The sequence below is a fragment of the Schistocerca gregaria genome, chromosome X (genome assembly GCF_023897955.1).
Source record: "Schistocerca gregaria isolate iqSchGreg1 chromosome X, iqSchGreg1.2, whole genome shotgun sequence".
NCBI classification, from domain to species: domain Eukaryota; kingdom Metazoa; phylum Arthropoda; class Insecta; order Orthoptera; family Acrididae; genus Schistocerca; species Schistocerca gregaria.
The window spans coordinates 95,377,088-95,400,392 of NC_064931.1; the positions used below are offsets into that span (position 1 = coordinate 95,377,088).

At 45.8% G+C, this 23,305-nt stretch overlaps 1 protein-coding gene across 5 annotated transcripts in view; it reads right to left on the reverse strand.

The window, feature by feature from the left end:
• Nucleotides 1-7,074: 7,074 nt before the first annotated feature.
• The window catches only part of LOC126298816 (neurogenic locus protein delta), a 1,242,617-nt gene continuing 1,226,386 nt past the window's right edge, over nt 7,075-23,305 (reverse strand). For all 5 annotated transcript variants that reach the window (XM_049990282.1, XM_049990280.1, XM_049990281.1 and 2 more), the window contains 5 exons: nt 20,868-21,119; nt 14,849-14,909; nt 10,485-10,785; nt 8,727-10,114; nt 7,075-8,526 (listed from right to left, as the gene is read on the reverse strand). In XM_049990282.1, the coding sequence (XP_049846239.1) occupies nt 8,397-8,526; nt 8,727-10,114; nt 10,485-10,785; nt 14,849-14,909; nt 20,868-21,119 (2,132 nt within the window). In that variant the 3' untranslated portion in view covers nt 7,075-8,396. The remainder of the gene's footprint in view (nt 8,527-8,726; nt 10,115-10,484; nt 10,786-14,848; nt 14,910-20,867; nt 21,120-23,305) is intronic.

Here is a 23,305-nt window from a genome sequence, read left to right on the forward strand (position 1 = left end):
AACACAAAATTCAATATTTTTTTCCAGCACAGGGAACAAAAATGTACAATTAATAGGCCAAATAGGTACCCGGACGGGTTCGATTCCCGTTGAGGTCAGGGATTTTCTCTGCCTCGTGATGACTGGGTGTTCTGTGATGTCCTTGGGTTAGTTAGGTTTAAGTAGTTCTAAGTTCTAGGGGACTGATGACCATAGATGTTAAGTCCCATAGTGCTCAGAGTCATTTGAAGGTACCCGGAAGTTATTTCCTTAAAAGGCCCCATTGACGCAACAGTTGCCGCACCGTGAGTAAACAACATTTTGCTGAAAATACGATATTAATGGACGTCCAAGTGATGGATGACATTAAAGCTACTTACTCTGTTGAGTTCAACATCTCGTTCATTATACAAGGACGGTATTAGGATTTCTTACAGGCAATGAGGACACTGTTGGCATCTCACAGTGGTCTTCACATCAAGTATTGCAAGTGCAGTGTGTAGCGTAGCGAGGGATAGGGCTATTTATGTACCTCCTCCTTACTGTAAATATTATAATTTCAGGACATTCATCTCTCTACCATAAGCAGATAAATTCACTTTCTTATTTAAATATTATTCCTTTTGGGTGGTGTTAGAATTTTTGGTTCAAATGCCTCTGAGCACTATGGGACTTAACATCTGAGGTCATCAGTCCCCTAGAACTTAGAACTACTTAAACCTAACTAACCTAAGGACATCACACACATCCATGCCCGAGCAGGATTTGAACCTGCGACCGTAGCAGTCCGGAAGCGTGCGACTGCTACGGTCGCAGGTTCAAATCCTGCTCGGGCATGGATGTGTGTGATGTCCTTAGGTTAGTTAGGTTTAAGTAGTTCTAAGTTCTAGGGGACTGATGACCTCAGATGTTAAGTCCCATAGTGCTCAGAGGCATTTGAACCAAAAATTCTAACACCACCCAAAAGGAATAATATTTAAATAAGAAAGTGAATTTATCTGCTTATGGTAGAGAGATGAATGTCCTGAAATTATAATATTTACAGTAAGGAGGAGGTACATAAATAGCCCTATCCCTCGCTACGCTACACACTGCACTTGCAATACTTGATGTGAAGACCACTGTGAGATGCCAACAGTGTCCTCATTGCCTGTAAGAAATCCTAATACCGTCCTTGTATAATGAACGAGATGTTGAACTCAACAGAGTAAGTAGCTTTAATGTCATCCATCACTTGGACGTCCATTAATATCGTATTTTCAGCAAAATGTTGTTTACTCACGGTGCGGCAACTGTTGCGTCAATGGGGCCTTTTAAGGAAATAACTTCCGGGTACCTTCAAATGACTCTGAGCACTATGGGACTTAACATCTATGGTCATCAGTCCCCTAGAACTTAGAACTACTTAAACCTAACTAACCTAAGGACATCACACACATCCATGCCCGAGCAGGATTTGAACCTGCGACCGTAGCAGTCGCACGCTTCCGGACTGAGCGCCTAGAACCGCGAGACCACCGCGGCCGGCGCGAACGAACACTTCGACTGAAATGTGCAGGAGCTCCATCGTGCATGAACCACATGTTCTCTCGTACTTGTAAAGACACATGTTCTAGCAGCACAGGTAGACTATCCCGTATGAAATCATGATAACGTGCTCCATTGAGGGTAGGTGGAAGAACATGGGGCCCAATCGAGACATCACCAGCAATGCCTGCCCAAACGTTCACAGAAAATCTGTGTTGAGGACGTGATTGCACAATTTCGTGCGGATTCTGGTCAGCCCACACATGTTGCTTGTGAAAATTTACAATTTGATCACGTTGTACAGTACATACTGACGAAACTAAAATGAGCTCTAACTTGGAAATCAAGGGTTTCCGGACACATGTCCACATATCATCTTTTCTTTATTTGTGTGTGAGGAATGTTTCCTGAAAGTTTGGCCGTACCTTTTTGTAACACCCTGTATAAAGTGTATTGGGGAGACGCGGGAACAGTGCACTCGTTGTTCTAATGCGGAAACGGAACGATTTATCTGACGTCCAAATGGGCATAATCATTGGCTTTCGGGCCAAGGGTGGAATCATTTCCGAAACGGCTAAGTCAGTAAACTGTTCGACTGCCGCCGTGGTGGAAGTATACCGTGCATGTCAAAATGGCGCTACTCAAAACCGGCATAGATGACACGGGTGAACGACGGCTGCGGAGATGTGCGACTGTGAGTCAATGACTGCCCAGCTGAACGAAGGGGCTACCAACCGTTGAGCGAACGTTGCTGCGTACGGGCCTCCGCAGCAGGCGTCTGGTTCACACATCGATGTTGATTGCTGTTCACTGTTGCCGAATGGTGCAATTCGCACGTCACCACTGCAACTGGACGTCCATTGAGTGCCGACAGATGAATCACGTTTTATGCGCCATCGTTGGCGTGAAACGTCTGAAAGCAAAGACAATGCCACCAGGAGGGTGCGTTGTGGTCTGGGGAATGTTTTTGTGTCATTCCCTGGGTGACATCATTCTGGAGGACACACTGGATCAACACAAGAATGTATCTGTTGTTGTGCACCCCTACATACAATATGTTTGTAACACGATGCCATCTACCAGCAGGATAATTTACGCTTCACACATAGTGCAGTGTACATACGTAGTTTGAAGAGCAACAGGGTGAGTTTATCGTACTGCTACGGCCATTAAACTCCCCGTATTAAAATCCAATCGAGAATATGTGGGATCTCTTCGGTTGGGCTGTTCGAGCCTTGTATCCTAAACCGAGAAACCTAGCACAGCTGACCACGGCAGTGATGTCGGCACGGCTCCAAATCCCTGACGGTAACCTCCAGAACCTTAATGACACACTGCCTGCATATCTCGCAGCGATCCGCGGTGCTAAAGGTGGTTATTCAGGCTTTTGATGGTGGTCACAATGTGAGACGCTGGTAATTTGGAAAAATACTGTGATTGAGTTTCTCCCGGCGTATTTGATAATCAAAATATCCACGGGTGTACTGCCGGTCTACAGTGTCCAACGGGAACAATATTTCGGCGATCATAAATGTAGCCATCGCCTGATGATAGCGACATGTATGATCGTCGAAATATTGTGCCTGTTGGACACTGTAGACCGGCAGTACACGAGTGGATATTTTGATTTGGAAAAATACTATTGTTACAGTCACATAAAAAATAAGTAATAGTGAATTCGTTCCCAAAACCAGTGAATTAGTCTTGCAACATCGCTCTTCCAATCTACGTTTTAGGGCAGACATTTGACTTTTCTGATCTCAGTGCACATTTACTCAACACTAGTGTCACGTGAGGAAATGTGAAATAATAGCAGAAGTTTGCAGCTTGGTTTTAAGTTTGAACTAGCCAATTAGAGTGCAGAACTTTCTCCACTAACGTGTGTTGCTAATCCAAAAGTCTTCGAACATACATTGCTGTTCGTTACACAAATGCCAGCCTTGTAAGAGAAAGGAATGCAGACCCAATTGTTTTGTACTATTATATTTAATCTTTGCAGGTTTTTCCATTAAGTTATGATACAATAAACGTGAAATTTGTTTCCATTTTCGCTAAATCCCAGTAAACAGCTGTTTCTGGCGAATTGCCCCGGTACGAAATCGACACTAGTTCATTCGTAAGCCGTTCTACAGTATCAGATTATGCCTTTAAGAAGGCCATTCTAGCACATTTTGATTTCCTTCGAGTCACTCTGAAATGTTCCTTACTTAATGGACAGGTTCACTATCATGTTGATGCCAAACAGGCCCCTTTTCGTAAAATATAACGTTCATTCTGCTATCTAACAAAACTGATGGTTCGAGCCCTCCAGAAGGTGCTGCACCAGACCACCTCACAATTTTCGCTGAAATTCGACGTCTCTTCACATTCCGGTAAATAAAGGTTGCCAAACAGCTGTTAAGTTCACCAACAGTCGTTTCACTGCTAAGTAACGTTCTGAGCCTAATCGCTCCATAAAATCTAGTTTCGGTGTTCTGCAGTTCATTCTAAGTATCTTTGAGCCGCTACGAATGACGTTTTGCATTTCATTTGTGCGTATCATCAGGAATTTCCGGTCAACATCACCCAGTCCGTGAATAATTGCTCTCCAAAATAAGCCAACCGCGATAGGCAACAAGAATGGCAAGTTGTTTCTTATTTGCATTTCTACAATCCAGCGGTTTCTGTTTGCTGTTTATAGGTAACGTACCCGTCGTAACCTCTGCATTTTACAGTATCCCTTTCGATCTTACTCAACTGTCTTTTGCTCCCTTCTGACGCACTGAGTATCAATAATGTATGTTGTTGAAGCTCTGTGCAGACGACGTGTACTGGTGGTCACAGATCTCAGTCGATCGAAAGCCACCCTAAAACTAGAGCCTACGGACACTGGCAGTTTCAGTAACTAATCTACTGACGGTGATACCGTATGTATGGAAATCCACCTAATACCATCAAACAGGAGAGCGTTTTCAATTAATAGGACGACATCTGAATTAGACTTGCGAAAAGTTAGCATTTAACTGCTGTTTTCTCTACATATACTTTACTCGCAAACGTTCGGAAACCTTTAGGAGCATACAACCACCCAGTTATCCCTAACAGTAAACATACGCGCAGAGGAACTGGTGTTTCCTTAGCATTGCACTCGCTTGGAGGAAATAAAAACACACTGGCAAGGACACTCAAACACACACAGGAGGAGGAAAGAGTTTGGGGGAAGAGACCAAACTGTGAGGTCATCGGTCTCTCCGGATTAGGGAAGAAAGTCAGCCGTGCCCTTTCAAAGGAACCATCCTGGCATTTGCCTGAAGTGATTTAGGGAAATTACGGAAAACCTACATCAAGATGGCCGAACGTGGTATTGAACCGTCGTCCTCCCGAATGCAAAGGAAACAACTATTGTATTAAATAATCTGTACATGAAAGACCGGCCTGGGTGGCCGAACAGTTCTAGGCACTGCAGTCTGGCACCGCTAGACCGCTACGGTAACAGGTTCGAATCTTGTCTCGGGCATGGATGTGTGTTATGTCCTTAGGTTAGTTAAACTGAAGTAGTTCTAATTTCTACAGGACTGATGACCTCAGAAGTGTAGTCCATAGTGCTCAGAGCCACTTTAACTATTTTGTACATGAAACGGAGAGGAATATTCATTTTTCCATGAATGGTAACTGCAGGAAGTTCTTAGTCAACAATTAGCCATGCCTCCTTTCACTACCTCTACAACACTCAGTCATACCTTCAACTTCCTAGATCTACATCAGATAGAAATTGGCTCAAAATCATAGTATCATTTCATTGTGCTCACTGTCTTCGTTTGTTGTGAACTACACACATTACTTCATATTATTTTCACAACATTTTATATAATGATGTGCAATATTATATAGACCGTGTATGTACCAGCTCCAGTGTTCAGAAATGAATATTTTTCAGAGTGCAGCAAAATTCAGGTTCTTATGAACAATAGGTTGTTACCATCCATGCAATGAGTATTAAGAATGGGCCTCTGTTTTTCATTACTCTTTTCTGCATAAGCTGTAAAAACATTTGTTGCTTAAGAGTATCTACAGTTATCTAACGGAGCTATTTTAGGTAAGAAAATGTTTTACTTAGAACAGTTAGTTTCATTTGTACTTTTGCATGAGGAATGGGGAATAAATCCAACTGTGTAAAATAATTACCTGTAGAGTTCTTGTTACATTTTGATCAGTATGTGGCCTGCAGCACATCATTTTTTATCTCATATTCTTTTTAATGTTTCATTGTTGTAGGTATGTTACCTGGGAATATTGACTTTACGTGTCCAAAATGTTTGCAAATATATTAAATAAATTCACAAACATTGAAATCATTTATTTACGACAGCCCAAAATTTTTTCAGACTAAGTGGTAACATTACTCTCTTGTGTGTGTACTGTAAGCAAAGACAGAAGCTACATTTCTACAACTCTAAATCATCCTAAACTGTCCAGATATTATGGTGTTTCTACTTTCAATAATAATGTAGCATTTGTGTTTCTATGGACACTTCTTTTTCTTAATGTTTTTCTATATAGACTAAATTATATGTGGCACATACCTGCTCTGAGATGACTGCTCAGTTGTCACCAAGTTATAATGTAAAATTTACTATAATTTAAAACTGCTTCATCTGAACTATTGCATGATTTGTAGTTTGTGTATGTACAGGCCAAATGGTATTCTGGAACGAAAGTGTTCCACATGTGTGGGGTTTCTTGTGGACTTAAATGCATAGTATCAGAAGAGTACAGAGTGTCAGTTCTGCTTGTGCATTGTATGTGGGGAGTACAGCATAATAATAAATGTTTCAATTCAGAACTGATCACAGCTTTGTATCATACACACTTCTAACATATAAAAACATTTCCAAGAAACCTCCAGATGCAATACATAACCATGGAAACAACAGAGTAAAATAATTGGTATATGTGGAAAGAAGCCAAGGCAAGAGGCATTAACATTTCACATTCAGGAAACAGCACCACCATTAGTTGAGGAACTGTCAGGAACACTGCGACATTCATTTTACTCAGTCTGTCACCTATTAATTCAGTTACATTCATTAAGAACTTATGATTTTGGTGTGTTTCGCTGTGACAGTGTCTTGTTAACACTGGAATTAGGTCGTCAGTTTGCCAGAACATGTGAATCATACTGACTAAACATTACTTGAATTTTATGTATGATGTTAACTAACCTAATGCAACCTACCTGTGTTTTCCCTGTAAGCCATAAGAAAATTCTCCCGTGTGTGTGTGTGTGTGTGTGTGTGTGTGTGTGTGTGTGTGTGAGAGAGAGAGAGAGAGAGAGAGAGAGAGAGAGAGAGAGAGAGAGAGAGAGAGAGAGAGAGAGAGAGAGAGAGAGAGAATTAAAAATAAATTCAGGAGTGGAAGGTATCTAGCTATTTCACAGTTTTAGTGTCAACCACCACTCTCTAACTGCTTCTGCTTGTTCAGCATTTCAGAAGGTATGTGCAGCATTTAATAGCAGTATTTTCATATTTAGTATTATCAGGTATTTTCCTAAATGCAGGAGCAGTGGGACGAGAAAAGTGAGCAAAATGCTTTTTCAACTTGAACAGAAGTTTTACTAACACTTGCTGGTTTGAACGACATTTCACATCTTTCAGGAACAACCTCAATACTTGGAAAAATAGCCAAATGACATTTTAATTAAAGGAAAGAACAGTTATAGCGAAAATTTGTAACTATTTACAGAATATTACAGTTCATTCTATAAATTTACATTATAATACAAAAAGGTCTTTTGACTTATTTTTAAATTTAAAGTCTTTACATTTCCTAACTCGTCCGAAACTTACAAAAACAAATGACAGTAAGTACAAATTACAACAATGCTAGTGTCTTAGGTGTTGCAGAAAGGTCTAAAATTATCTAAAGTGACTAAAGTAGGATTGGTTCACAACCCTTATAAATTTACAAATATTTCCCTTTCTGCTGACATCCCAAAAACATGGAAAATGACTTAGTTTTAATAATGTAACAGGAACATGTATCTTTGTTCAAAAAAGTGTCTGGTATCCACTTCACACTAACAATGGCAAATACTCTTGCAATTTTTTATATAAAATGACACTATCTTTTACTGAACAAATTACTCTCACAAAGGATTTATCAAGTTTCAGTCAACAGGCAAATTGGAAAACTGGAATATTAACAAGCCTTTATTTAAAAATTAAAATAAAAATTGTATAAATAGTTCAGTTGTTTTTACATTACTGACTTAGTTTCATTTCAGACAAATCACAAATAATGTACGTATAATCGCGCACACGATATTCAGTTGCATAGTCATTTATTTAGATTCACCGTGATTGGATAGAAAAAGAAAGAAATGGGGGAGGGAGAGAGTCAGTTGGGAGCAGAGGGGGAGGGAGGGAGGGAGCAGAGGGGGAGGGAGGGAGAGAGAGAGAGAGAGAGAGAGAGAGAGAGAGAGAGAGAGAGAGAGAGAAACTGCCGTACGATTTCATTATTCCATTTTCTTGTAAACTGATTACACTGTGACAATGGTATCTACTGATACAATGTTGCACTACAATGATCAGTATTTAGTACATCACTTACTACCAACCAGTGGCGTACTATGATGAACCTGCGTCATTTTCTGTGAAGGAGATGGAAAAGCACATTTTCCAATTGAGGAGTTCAGAAAAAATAAATAACTGTACAGGTGCTTTTCTCCTCTTCTTCACCAAGTTCACACTCATCACCCTTCAACAGCCAATTCATATCGTTAAGCTGAAAAGGCTAAGTCTTTCAAGTAAGCACATCAGTCACTCGAGAACACATTCACACCGACAAACGGCACCAGGCACACACCACACGAGTTCCGCTTTTTTAGACGACAGTCTATCCAGCACTGCTACTCAGACTTCCGTTGCGAGTAGCCCGTCCTGATGGTGGAAATGTTCGTCTATCACATAAACGCTGCTTGTGGGACCAGTCAGGACGTTGCTGCCCTCTTTGTCATGCGTTCGCTTTGTCAACGCGGGGTCACTGCAAAGAAGAGAAGTGGATATTAGAACTCCCAGTCCCAGAATGCTCACAGTCCACGCAGTAGCCATCCACTGAAATGACGCAAACGAGTGTGGAACGTTTCGAGGGAAACGCTCGACAAGCGTGTGCATCCACATTTAATCAAGCTCTTGCAAATACACATTAAGCAGTACAAGTTCCGTTTTGGCAAAACGACTCACCTCGCATTGCAAAGCGACGAGTCGACGGACAGAACAGATATCCTCTTTTCCGCCGTCACAGATGTCCTCGCACTGGGACACAGGTTGTCAAAGTCTTTCTCCAGCTTTGCGCTGCTGGTTACATTGAGCAGAGCCGACGTTCTGCGGTTAGCTGCTGCGTCCGTATTTAACTGTTTTTGCGACCTCGTCCTGTGTAACGTGTACACAGGCCCGCCATTGTCCACTACCTGTGCCTTGGGGTAGCACAAATCACTGTCCACACCAGCACTCACACTGACGATGTTGGGCACTGTCGAGCCGCCACCGCCGCCTCCGCCACCCCCACCACCGTCCTCTGGAGAAGGCGCCGTGTTCGCAGCAACCACATTGTTGCAGCACTTGTCCCAGGTATTCTTGATCATGTGCGCATCACCGGGGCCCGCACGCTTTGCCATCGAGCTGTGAACGGCATTTTGCTCATTTTGCATGCGCGCTTCATCGTCTGCCTTCTGCTGCTCGCGTTTCTGGCGCTGCTTCATGCACATGACAACCACAGCAGCCACCAGCACAAGCAGTGGCACTGCTGTCGAGATGGTCGCAATCACAACAACGTGCTCCGGTGACAGGCCACCACCATCTTGACTCTCCACCTGGCGGTGGTGCGAGCTGTTGGCAGCGTTCCACACGGCGGCTGACTCGGCCGGTGCAGACGTCGACGGCACAGCAGGTGGTGGAGGCGGAGGCACCACCTGATGCTCATCGGCCGTGCCCTCGTCACCACACACAGGTCCGTGGAAGCCCTCGGGGCAGCGGCACTGGAACGCGTTCACCCTGTTGATACAGGTGCCACCATTGAGGCAGGGGCTCGACTTGCACTCGTCCACCTCGACACTACAGTCCTTCGCAGTGAATCCGGGACGGCAGGCGCAGCGATAGTCGTTGAGCAGATCAGTGCAGGTGCCACCATTGGCACACGGCTTGGTCCGGCAGTAGTCGACCTTGTTCTGGCACAGTGAGTCCACGTAGCCCGGCACACACTGGCACCGGAACTGATTTACCATGTCGATGCAAGTGCCACCGTTGAGGCATGGATTGCCCTTGCAGTCATCAATGTTGATCTCACAGCGCTTGCCAGAGAACCCGACAGGACAGTTGCAGTCGAAGCCGGCGATGCGGTCGACACAGCTACCATTGTTGAGGCAGGGCGCCGAGGCACACTCGTCAATCTGGTGCTCACAATCGACGCCGTCGTAGCCGGGAGGGCACTGGCAACGGTAGCCCTGTGCCGTGTCGGAGCACGTGGCGCCGTTGCGGCAGGGCTCGTTGTCACACGTCTGTGCCGACGTCTCGCAGTGCGGGCCGTGCCACCCTTTTCGGCAGTCGCAGCGGAAGCTCCCAGTTCCATTCTCCTGTTACACAAACAAACATGCCTGGTATAGCTACACATTCTAAATACCCATCCACTACTTACTCTAATGGAGGCACACAATTCTTAGTGAATGCGAACTTTGCAGCAATGATACAAAATGTGCGTGTATATTCTGAAGGATACATCCCTCTCAAGGAAACTTATCTAATTGGTATATGTCCAACTGCTTCAAATCATGCATAATACTATAGTTTTGGGTGATTATCACTACATTTCACAATGCTACCAGCTGTCTCGATTGTATCAGCTTTTCTGTTTTTCTCATTTTTATTTTAAGTTTCACTATGCATGTCAAAAATAATCACTCCTGGTCTTGTACAGATCCGAAGTGCATTATAAAGGTTACTCACCCTGCAAGTTCCACCATTCTGGCAAGGGTGGTGGGCACAGTCATCCAGCTGGCGCTCACAGTCGGTGCCTGTGTAGCCGGGTGGGCAGGAGCATGTGTACGAGCCCTGCCCCGTGTTGAAGCAGGTTCCACCGTGCCGGCACGGCTTGTGGTTGGTGCAGTAATTAAGGTCCTGGTTGCAGAAGAGCCCGCCCCAGCCTTCATTGCACAGGCAGTCCCACGGCTTCTGGCAGGTGCCGTGTAGGCAGCCCGGGTACCGCTCACACTGGTCACACAGGGGGCCCTTCCAGCCACTGTGGCACCTGCAAAAGATAGGGCATGCTGTACACCTAAAACTTGTAGCTGTAATATCTTATAGCTGAATTAATGCAAATGCCCTGTGTGTAGTAATCTTAGTTACAGCAGGGGGGGGGGGGGTCGAAACTGGTGAAGAATCTGGTTTCACACAATGAGGAAGTTCAAATGGCTGCAGGTTGCAGCAGTTATGCAGAGATGAACAGACTGACACTAGCTGTAGCATTCAGTCTCAACTAGAAACAACAGTGACAACAATGATGACAAGATTGTAGTACATTGTACACTGTGTATTGCTTTTAATGTCTGAGAAATGGATGGTAGCTTTTACACAGCATCCAGTTGACTCAGAGTGAGGACACCAGCATTTTCGAGCCCAAAGAGAATACAAATGATTGCCCCTTGCTAAAGGATAATGCTGTAGGTTTTAAACGAATCCCAATACCTCTTTCTATAAATTTTATATGACAAGATAGTCAGTATAACAATACACAGTTACAAGTGACAAATTTCATTGCAAATGAAAATGCTAATTCACTACAATCAGAATGTAAGGGTATTTTAGTTGGTAAATACTAGCAAGTAACACAAAATTGAGTTAACACACAGCGACCAACTTAAGTGTTTAATCATGTAAAAAACTACATTCGTCGAAATTCCAACGAACATTTTGTTTTTAGTAATTAGGCACACTGTACCTCTTGACACCAAAGCACTTCGAATATTCCAACACACAGTGCACAGTCGCATGTTGCCAATGTTTTGGAGGGCAAAAACTCTACAGTGTGATTTAACAGTGGTGAGAGGTACCATCGGGAAGCTACAGTTCGTTGAGTACAGCATTAATCGATGGCCTGTTATAATATTAAGTCAAAGGTCTGATAAATGAGGACGTTCTCCTCGGAATGGAATTTGTGAAAAGCACTGATAAGAAAGACAGAGTACATGAGCTTGTGTTAAGATACCAGATAGCGTCTTCCATGGAAATACATGACAATTTTTCGGGGATGACGTATTTTGACTATATCGATCTAATACTTGAGGGCATTGGGCACAAGTGATAAAGATGTGATATAGAAGACGAGAGGAAGTCGTTTCGCACCGATTCAAGTGTCACGATCGATGTAGCCCACGTACCTCGCTACTCCCCGAAACAAACATTGTATGGAGGAGTCTCTTCTAGCTGAAACACTTATTGCCTGTACTAGACTGGTTGTTTCTGAACTTCAAAATCGGGCGTCGGATGGTAATACGGCCAGAAAAAAATGGAACCACAGAGTGGAGCGATAAGACGAGGTCTGAGCAGGTAGCGGCCAATTAATCGGCGTGGGACCGCTACCCAGAGGGCTAATTAGCGCTGCGCTGTCTAATGTATTCGCCGCCTGCCCTTATTCTGGCACGGCCAGGAATGTGAGCACACAGCCGCCCCCGCAGAACGCCGTACGCCACCAGCTCGTTAGGCGCAAGAAGACGGCCACGATAGCGGCCGGTTGGCGCTAGCTGCCTCCTCCTTTGTATGGAGGCGAGGCTGATGGCTTTCTCCGTAAGCCACCGCGCGGGTACACTCAGCGCTCGGCAGCCGCCGAAAATGGCGACATTCCCACGGCCGCCGCCAAAGCACGCGCGTGTCAAAATTCTCTCGTCACTATCACGCTGCTTACCACCAATTCGTATTCCACCTACATTCTCTCTCCGACTAATGGTACTAAACTAGTATTGTTCACACTAACTGTTCGTCGTTTTCTGCGGGAGTTGCCGAACGGTCAGGTACGGTGAACGCACTATATATTCGTGTAACACCAAATAACGCAATGTTTAATTTAACTCTCTCGATGCTTACGAAGTTAGTCGCGCTGTACATAATTGCCAACTGAAACTCTTCAAAATAATATTGCTGCCAGTACGGCTGTTTCATAATAAGCATCCTCAAAATCAGGAACTTTGTCAGAAAAAAAGGGGGTAGAAACGTCACCGATGAAGGTAAACAGAAGAAAATTTACTAGTGACAGGCATAATCCGCTTACTACAGTTTCATACTACACCGGTGTTCTAGAGATACAAATGTCAATTTAACAATGATATTTTTGTGACGGCGGTAAAAGTTTTCCCTGGAGATCAACATCACTGCTGGCGAGCACTGTCGGAATTCAGTGTTCATTAGCCATCGTACAACTTGTGCGATGTCACGAATGGCCACTCTGATTATACGGTTACAGCTCCGGATTTGTTCTTCGTTATTTTGTAACGGTTAGGTTAGTGTTTTTTTAACGTCTCGTCGACAACGAGGTCATTAGAGACGGAGCGCAAGCTCGGGTTAGGGAAGGAAATCGGCCGTGCCCTTTCAAAGGAACCATCCCGGCATTTGCCTGAAACGATTTAGGGAAATCACGGAAAACCTAAATCAGGATGGCTGGAGACGGAATGGAACCCATTTTGAAACAATACGCTGTATACACAGAACGATGTCTGCGGGGGAAGCGGTAACTGGCGAGGAGGGTGAGAACAGCAGCACAGCGAACAGGACGAGATAACCCGGGGGACGATGATTTCGCAACAGTAGTCTCGCTGTGTCGCTTATCGGGCGGTAAGCAAGCAGTGTTCCCCCTTTTCATTCTCCCCCCCCCCCCCCCCTCCGTCACCGCGGAGACCTTACACGGTTAGTGAGTGCCTTAAACTTGAGTTACACGAACTTGCCAGGTTCTCTGACCTCACCCCCCCCTACCGTACGCGCTCCTGACATTCGAGAGATCCATCGGTGTTTCACATATTCGCAAACATTTCACGTCACTCCGCATTTGAAGAATAAATACGGTACCGCTGCGATGTTTCTGACATGCTAGAAGCTTGTGCCTAATATGGAATGAGGATATAGGTGAACCTAAATAGGAAGTTAATCGTCTGTGAGCAGTGTGAGAGGTGTGTGGTTTTGCGGGCGCGCAGCGGTTGCGGCGGCGCTGGCCACCTAGTTGCCGTTGGCCGCGACTGTCCACCGGCCACATGTGAATCTCATTGAGTTGCAACGAGCAAGCCAAGCCGCCACGCCTGCCTGTTCCCACGGTGAGGGATTCAGTATGCAGGTCAAGGAGATACCTCCCCGAGCCACTGCCAACTCTATTCACGCTTACACAAATGTCGCAAATTCGACGATGCACTCGAGTGTAATTTAGTAAACCCGATAACTGACGGACAGCTACCTCAGCCGCCGACTCGCGGTGAATAACAATCGCTCGCCGGCTACTTTATTCGCTGGATTCCGTTTCTACTTGTAAATACCTCAAATACTTCCTCACAAAATTTACAGAGCTAATGTGCGTATTACACAGTTTAAGAACGTCACAGGAGTACATTAATTGATTAGTGCGTACTTCATTACGCTGCGCTGCCACACAGCCGTTGCGTTGAAACTGCGCAACTCTGCAAGTGTTTTCGTTCGGCTTCCGTCACGCGGGGAGGGGGGGGGGGGGGGGGAGGTGAACAAGAAACAGGCAGATGATTACAGTGTCGTGTTAATTGGTCAGATTTTTTTCTTGTTACTTTAGAAAATAATTAAGGAACTTTGGGCTCGTGACACTTTACTACTACTTTACCTTCAAAGGTAGTTAATTTCTCTCGTGGTTGATGCAAAGCAAAGACTTGTTTCGTTGTGTAGGCAGCGTATCTACGAAGTAACCGCTGTAAATTAAGGAAGTGGTGTCTCCTCCTTTATTGTATACACGCTTCCGTTACTGTATACACGAAGTCTTGAGCGTCTTTACGCAATCGCTAGAATGCTCTGACTACTCACAACGGTTTATTGCCATGCTGGCGGGTCCTTGATAGAAATGTGGACGCTCGACTGCGCCATTAGTTCTCCGTTATGTTTTCCTACAATTGCATATAGTGAAATGTGAATGCCATTACACATTCCCAACTATTCACGGTAACCAACTGAAATATTAATCTGTAAGTCTGAAATTTATTTTTATGCAGGCTAGTGCGAAGAAAAACCTACAATGCACTGGCACTCAACTAAACAACTGATGTTACAGGTATTCAGCAACTACTACAGAAAGCTAATGAAGTAGTACTTACAGGCACTCGTTGGGCTTCGTGCAATGTCCGTGCTGCTCATCACACCCAGGAAGACAGCGCGCTGAAAAAGAAACAGAAAAAATTTCGTTGTAAGACGGGACCAGCACTCAGCGCTACGTAAGGTGTTTTAATGTTTAGATTTCTGCGAAACATAACGGCGCTCCCCTTGTGTTCTAACTGCAAGGGCGTTGGTCGGCTTTCGGGTTTCGTTGGCGAGCCTCGGCGCAATGCGGAAGACGGGCTGTTAGGACCCATGGCTTATCACTCGGCCGACAATGGCGGTGCGCCTGACAATGGCGAAGCTCCGTGACGGCCCGTAGCACGCGAACCAACGAAAAATTCCCCCAGCCTGTCACGGCCAGCGGCCACAGGGACAGTGCAGCGACAGAAATAAATTTCCCGCCTTCCTTAAAATGTCGCCACGCCTCTGGGGAGCTCGTCCTGAAGGCACACTACTTCCGCCACCGACAAAGTCAACCGGAAAATTGACCGCCTCTTGCCTACGAAAGTGACCCGCCTATCATCGTTTCCTGTACACTAATCTAGTAACATCCAAAGGGAGGGGGAGATATATATATATATATATAAGAGAGAGAGAGAGAGAGAGAGAGAGAGAGAGAGAGAGAGAGAGAGAGAGAGAGAGAGAGAGAGAGAGAGGGAATTTGGGGGAGGGAGGGAGGTCGACAAGTTGGCGCGAACATAGAACATCAATTAGTCGGAAACTTCTCGAGCAACTAGCGCTTAAGCTACACTACGAGCAGCGGGGGTACGATATTCAGAGAACGCACTCATTAAAACAGTTGCTCACAATTAACAAACCAACGTCCCCGAATGTTGAGACACTGTTAGAGCCTAATAACCACGATACATACATCTTTCCTTCGACAGTGCGAAATTTCGATACCGGCGAGGTAACTGACCTGTCGAATTGCAACAAGCAGAAAGAAACGAGCTGGTTACTGTGGTATCAGTAGTTCAGAAGTTCAAATGTGACAGCTAAGGTCATCAGTCCCTAAGCTTACACACTACTTAACCTAAATTATCTTAAGGACTATAACACACACACACACACACACACACACACACACACACACACACACGAGGGAGGACTCTAATCTCGGCCGGGACCAGCCGCACAGTCTATGACTGCTGCGCCCCAGACCGCTCGGCTAATCCCGCACTGCAGGTATCAGAAGCTACCGACAGTCAAATGCTCGTTAAATGAATATATTCCCATATTGTGTATTCTCAGGTAATGAAATAGGTATAAAAATTTTATCCATTATGGACTAATCGGTAATTCTCTGATAGTGGAACATAATTTTATGTAACTATAGATAGCGCCATGAGCCACTATTGTTTACAGTGTTTCATATGGGGCTCTTGAGCACGATACTTCTCCCGCTACCCGGGTGAGCACGTGGCGAAACCAACTGGGGATCAACGAAAAATGCAACAGCGTGGAAACAGGTGATACACTGTGCGCCATTTATTAGCGCGGCCGCACGCCAAGAGAGTGACAGTTCTCGGGGACGCGTGGGCAGAGCTGAATGCAGAGGGCGGGGCAGGGTGGAGGTGTCTGCGTCTGCGGAAGGCCTTTAAGGCGGCTCTTTAAAGCCCCGCGGCTGTCGCTTTTGTGTGTCTCAATGCCGCAACCCGGCCGCAGCTCATCGAGGCCACTGCACCTCGCCATTTCGGATCGTGTTACCAAAACAAAACAAAAAAAAGCCTACTCGTCGTCGCGGTGGAGGGGCTGAGCACAATTAAATAGGCCGGCCAGAAGAGGGAGGCAAGTGTCGAGAGAAGTAAAAACGTCGGAAGAGGAAGACTGATAGCGTCCGGGGAAAATTCGTACAAGCGCGCTGCCTAGGGAGCTGCGATCGGCATCTTCGTGTAACTAATTGCGTGAGAAAGTAAGCCTTTTTTCCCCTTCCAGGAAAAGTCTTCTCCTCGGGTTAACGCGGCAAAAAGTTAAGATGAAGAGTAATCGCCGAGGCGCAACCCTCGCCCCCTTTTATCCCTCGCAGAGAAACAGTGTGTGCCGGGAAGCGGGTACAGGCTGTTGATCGTAGCGGGGAGCGAGGAGGAAGGGTGGATATGTTAATACGACGAGATGTCGGAAGCTTTCGGGAAAATAAAAGAACGGCGGAGGCGGGCTGCAGCGGCAGCGGCGGCGGCGGCCGGCTCTAGCACACAATATCGTGCGGACGGCGTGGCAACAGCGCCTGCTGGCGCTCTTTCCCACAGATCTGAATGTATCGAGGATGCTGCCGGCGCACGGCCGCGCCGCTGGCTAACCTGCACCTGTATCCGCGACTAGCCCTAGTCTCACACAAAAACACCTCCCCCTTCATTAAGAAGCGCCGCTACTGCTGCGTCGCCCGGGGCGTTTAACTCACAAACAGTTCTTCCGCTACCCGTGTCGTTGCGAAGGACATCACTGTGTCTCTCTCTCTCAAATTTACTTTCCTTTAACATCAAGTACGACTGTACAATCGCGATTTCTTTTTTGCACTTTCGCCGCTTCTATCTTTATTAACTCGGCACAATCTTAGTAAACAATAGCATCACCACGAGGATTATCCCTTCTTGTAAACAAAATAAAGCCTAACTTTTTTGTTTCCAATTTGTACTGTTGCCATGCTCCGTAAGGACATCACAAGGAGGTACGGCAGAGAATTTTTTTTTTTTTTAACGTCCCGTCGACGTCACTGGAGACTGAACTAAATCGTTTTGGGGAAGGGAATTTGCCATGTCTTTATGAATAAAGCAAGAAATCAAAACAAACAGTCTGGCTGGTCGGACGGGAAGAACCTTAAGTTTTCTTTGATCACTAAATTGTTGATATCACTGGAGAAACAGCAATACTGAGGAGGGAGAGGGGTTATATATATATATATATATTATATATATATATATATATATATATATATATGGGGGGGGGGGGGGGTCTGACCGAAATGCGAAGCCAGATTCTTCCTAATACTGGCCTGTTCGATTGAAATCAGTTAATCGCTTACTTTGTACATCTGGTCGCAAGACTTCTCCATACAAACGTGAACTAACACGATTTTTTCTCTCTGCTAGCTGACTCGCAGCTGATGAAACAACGTATTCTGCGCCGGACTGGGTGGCCGAACGGTTCTAGGCGCTACAATCTAGAGCCACGCGACCGCTACGGTCGCAGGTTCGAATCCTGCCTCGGGCATGGACGTGTGTGATGTCCTTAGGTTAGTTAGGTTTAAGTAGTTCTAGGTTCTAGGGGACTGATGACCTCAGATGTTAAGTCCCATAATGCTCAGAGCCATATGAACCATTTGAACTTATTCTGCAAACAGGAGTTTTAAGTTTATTTGTACTCAATGTTTTTTGCGGCAAGTTTCGAGGTCGTAGCCTGAAGAAGTCTATGTGTAGGGCCGAGAGTCCAGCAAAGTGCGAGCGTGTAAGGGGCAGCGGTGAGGAGAACCCTCGGTCTCTGTAGTGTAACTGCAGTAAGGAAAACAATGCAGTGTTCAAAACTAAACTTGGAACAGCTTTGTAGGCTTGGCTGGCAAATTAAAACTCAGCTGCACCCTACATCAAAATACGTGATCAAGCGACGAGGAAACAACGTCGCCCCCACGAAGAGGGATTACGGAATTCGTTAAACCTTTCGACGGTGGAATGGACGGACTTTCAAATTTCTACGAATTTAGGGCGGTCGCTGAACGGTATAATCGTGCCCACAGTTGAGAAGAATGTTAAAGCTTGCAAACAGATATTTAACTTGTCTCAAAAACACGTAAATTTAAAACGCTTCTCCTGAAACTATTTCACTGCTAATAGCAGAACAAACAAGCCGTGCTTCGAGATGCAGTGGCTGTTAGCTGGTTACGCGACTATTCGTCATTCGGAAGACAATTACTGTCATCAGCTCGGAGCCGCAAGTAACACGAATACAGTAACTCGCAATTTCCGCGCCGCAGACCACGACCGATTGTCTCTCGCTGGCTTTTAATCCATAAATTAGTTTTCTTTGTCTCGGCTGCCTTTCGCTTTTAGTCGTTCGTCTCACTCGGCGCTGCGCGTCTAAAAAGAAATACGAGGAAGTGTGCGGAGGACAGCCGCATCGGGCCCCGGTTAAGCCGAGAATGCACGAATACCGGCGAGTGTGGAATATCTGGGAGTGTTTTTTGTTTTGTGTGCTGGGGCCGGGGCCGGCTGGCCCCGTACAGCGCGTTACGGCCGGCCGCGCCGAGCGTGGGAAGCTGCGCCGTCTGGGAAAGGAATCCATACCCGCCGCTATTATGTCCCATAATGACTAATTGAGATGCTCGGGATAAACACTTCGAACCCAGGACCGCACTTCATTAAGGACTCGCCTCAGCCAGTATTTACACCGCTAAGAAACCAATTGACGACTGCAACCGTGGTCATCTCCTCGTCTGGACCGGCCCCTGTGGGGTATCTGTGCGCCGAAATGAACGGCTGCACTGCCTAATGACTGGCGTCTCAGCGCGAAGCTGCAGCTCGTGAAGGCGGCGATGAATGGTAATACGTGAGTCAGAGGACGCTTGCGGAATACGGAAACCGTTTTCAATCCTTCTAACGGACTCAACAACTCGTTGCACATAGTTGTCGCTATAAACTGTCTGACGATTATAAAGATTATTTAAAGAAATAGCCCAGGGAGACTGGGGGGGGGGGGGGGGAGAAGGGATGGGGAGGGATTGCTAGTCGCTGCACTTCTGGGTTCATCGCCCCAAGTTCGACGACTTTTGAAAGTTTACTCAAATTTTTGTTTCAGTAGCACTTTTACTTCGTCAATGTGCAATTCTAAGTCACTGCGTCAACTCCGAGTTTCCAGTTTCGTGGAAATTAAAAAGTGAACACGCCAGAAACAAGTATCGACGAAACTTGCAGAACTGTGTTTTATGTGACAGGCACGTGTGCTTTCAAGTGTTGTGATGCCTCCTTACAGCAACGTAAGCTCTAGTGATGCAGCAGTGACTCTGAATGTACATCGGCGAAATGAAAGTGCAATTGAAAACACAGAAGACAACCGTATTACATATTTTGCCATTTATCTCCTTGTGTCGGCTTTTGCAAAAATAGACCCGATGGAAGCCATGAAATGAATTTCGGAAGTCCCCGTTACACCATGTCAGCATGAAGTTTAAGTGTCTAACAGTGGTTTTACTGACGCTGTGACCGAACCGACTTCATTTTTAGTAATTGTGAAACAATGCTAACACAGCACGTCTAAGCTGCTGCCAGACTGAAGGTATTATATTTAGTCCACTTATGCAATGTCTTGCTGGCGGCTTCCGCTTCATCCATCACCATCTCCGAGTAATTCATAATACAAACTCTGAAATTATCCCTGGAAAAAAAAAAATGAAATGACCGTACGGCATTGTTGGCCGGGAGATCTCATGCGGGGTGTTCGGGAGCCGAAATTGCAATTCCTTTTTAACTGACGGCATGTCGGCGACTTTAGAGTCAATGATGATTAAAGAGACACAACACCCAGTCATCACGAGGCAGAAAAAATTCCTGACCCCGCCAGGATCCGAACTCGGGAACCTGTGCGCGGGAAGCGAGAACGCTACCGCCACGAGCTGCGCGCTGAAATCGCCTCTTGTGATTCATAACTTCCTCCAACAGAGAGATCAAAGTATGTGTTGGTGCCACAGTTTAATCTGAGTTACAAGCTTACGTATTCAAACAAGGTCACGGAATAGCGATAAAAGGTGAAGTACTTTTTGCACTATATACTACCATTACACAGAACGAGAAATTTTGTCAGATACGGAGATATTAAACGGTATGTTCCAGACAACCGTAATTGTTAAGCTGATGATATAAGGAAATATTTAACCTCGTGTCAGCCGCGTCAAAATTGGATTACAAGAGCTACTGGATTTTGAAAGATATGAGAAGCAACCGATACGAATGGACTATGGCAGTGAAGAACAGAATGAGATTCCCGTTCAGATCTTGAGGCAAACTACAAGGAAGAATAGCGGTGAATACTTACGCTTTAGGCAGTAATCGCCCTGCCAGCCCACGAGGCAGACCCGTTGGCCTTCGGTGGAGCACGTCCAGTGGCCGAAGTTATCGTCGCGCGGACGACACAGGGTGACGCAGCCCGGCCCGTAGTAATGCGGGTCGCAGGTGACGCGGTACTCGTAGCGCATCACAGAGTGCGCAGACCGATGCTCGTCCTGCGTCCACTCTGCAGACACGTCCAGCCACCTCTGCGTCGTCAGCCGTGCAATCAGTGTCTGGCCTGCGGGCGGAACACACACATACTGGCCATCGTCTCACTACAGCCGTCAGTGCTTGCCGGCAAAGCGAAAGAAGGAAGTGAGGCACGGGAGGACTGCGAAAGATGGCGAGGGTGAGGAAGTAGGATAGAATGAAACAGTTGGGGAGCGACAGACAGCAAGCGGCAGCAGCAGCATTCTATAATGTGTAAGTTCATCCAGAACCAACAGGTGTACATATGTGCAAAGGAAGGCAATGAACTACGGCAGAGTGTGGGTGTGGTGGGGTAACAGTACAGCCAACAGCCATATTCGACACCGACCAGCATCGTAAACCTAAAATGTTCATTCCGAGCAGAGTTAAAAGCCTATCAGATAGCTTTACTGTGCATGGTCTTACTGTAGGTCGTATACTGATGCCTTTCTCCGATCCTTTCAACTTACATGAGTTAAAAGGGGACGTTCACTTTTACGCAGATACTGAACTAGAGCGCAATTCTACAATTTTCGCGTTAAAAATTGCCAGCGGTGAAAATGTGACAGAAATACGACTCACCGAGTACCATATGCGAGACCTTTGAATGGCTCGTCTGGCATTTTACCACTACGCCGCACACACTACGGTGTTTAATAATATCTTAGAAATGCTAGCAACTCATTCGCTACGGGCTCATCAACGCCGCCCTTGGAAAGAGTGAAACAGTCGTGGGAATCTGCCAATGGACGCTACAGAACAAAACCTTGTGCAGATTAATAAAATGTCAGCCTCGTCGTGGAAACATCCCAAGGCTTTTTGAAGCCACCTGTCCGGAACGAAATGGCCGCCCGGAAGAATAAAAGGAACGTCCGTGCGCGGGGGAAAAAGTCGAGACAAACTGGAACTGGTCTTGCGCCCTGGAGAATCTGGCATTTATCTGGATGCGAGATCCTGCGAAAGTACGTTTGCATGCATTAGGATGAGGCTGTGGATAACAGCTGCGTTTAGCGACGCAAATATTCGTCGTTACAGGAGTACCGCTGGGAGGCATGGTTTGCAAACGTAAGATAGGGAGAGGGGGGCAGGGGGAGGGAGAGAGAGAGAGAGAGAGAGAGAGAGAGAGAGAGAGAGAGATAGATCGATGCTTACTACAGAAACCTCTTGTCAAATTTAGATGTTTTATTGGAGTTTTCATATAAATCAGCAGGGAATATTGTTCACCTTTCTTCAGCACTATTTCACTGAGGATTGTAGTTGGTATGCTAGAACATTAGGTAGTTTACCCATTGTGTTACGTACTTCTGAATAAGAAATTCGGTTTAATGCAGGAAATGTCACTCTTTACATTCCCACTATCTTAGTTCATTTTACGCTGTCTTCGGTTACTCTGTTTATTCAAAAGTAGTGTTGTTTATCGAAGACTTCATAGGCTACAACCTGTTTCAAAACCGTTGATACAGTTGACTGACTTTGTGTAACATGTATTCGTATTTCTGAATCACGATGAGTGATATAATAAAAAATCGTCTGACTCTAAAACAAGTTACCAAGTACATTTTCTTCGGCGCGCAGTACCCTGACGCGACTGTTACGTTACTTTCGAGTTCATGAGGGGACGAGAGTGGTTATACTGACGTTTGGCGACAAATTACTAATACGTCCTTAGAGCAGAGAGCGTTTATGGAAGAGCAGTTTGCGTAGTATTTTCATACTCGACCGGCGAACTAGTAAGGCAAACGCTGCGAAGCGGCGATGGCCAAGGAAAGCCGGTGAGCTAGAAAAACCGGGCCTTGCCCCCACTGGCGGCAGCCGTGGGAACTGTAACGCAGCTTCTGCGTCCACTGTTCTTCCTTCGGAGGCGGCCCTCGCTTAATCCACGTCGAGTAAAACACTAATGGCTCCGGTATACTGCCAGGCATGTTCGGCATCTGAGTACACCTGCGAACTGCTGCTACCTGTCAGCAGTGATAGGTGCTACTGATGGATCTCTGCCGTATTTATTATTGCACGCGCAGCAGACAGAGACCGCTACAAGCACAGAATTTCCTACAGAGCCGGGAGACATCCAGGCGTTTTTCTCTCAGAACGCGTCGCTCTACGTAAGACAGACATCATCTACTTTTCGTAAAGATAGTTTTCGATGTGACCTTTCACGACAAAAAACCTCCGTAAATGTAAAATTGCGAGAATCTGGTACTGTAAACTACAGGCATATACGAAAATGGGATCCTG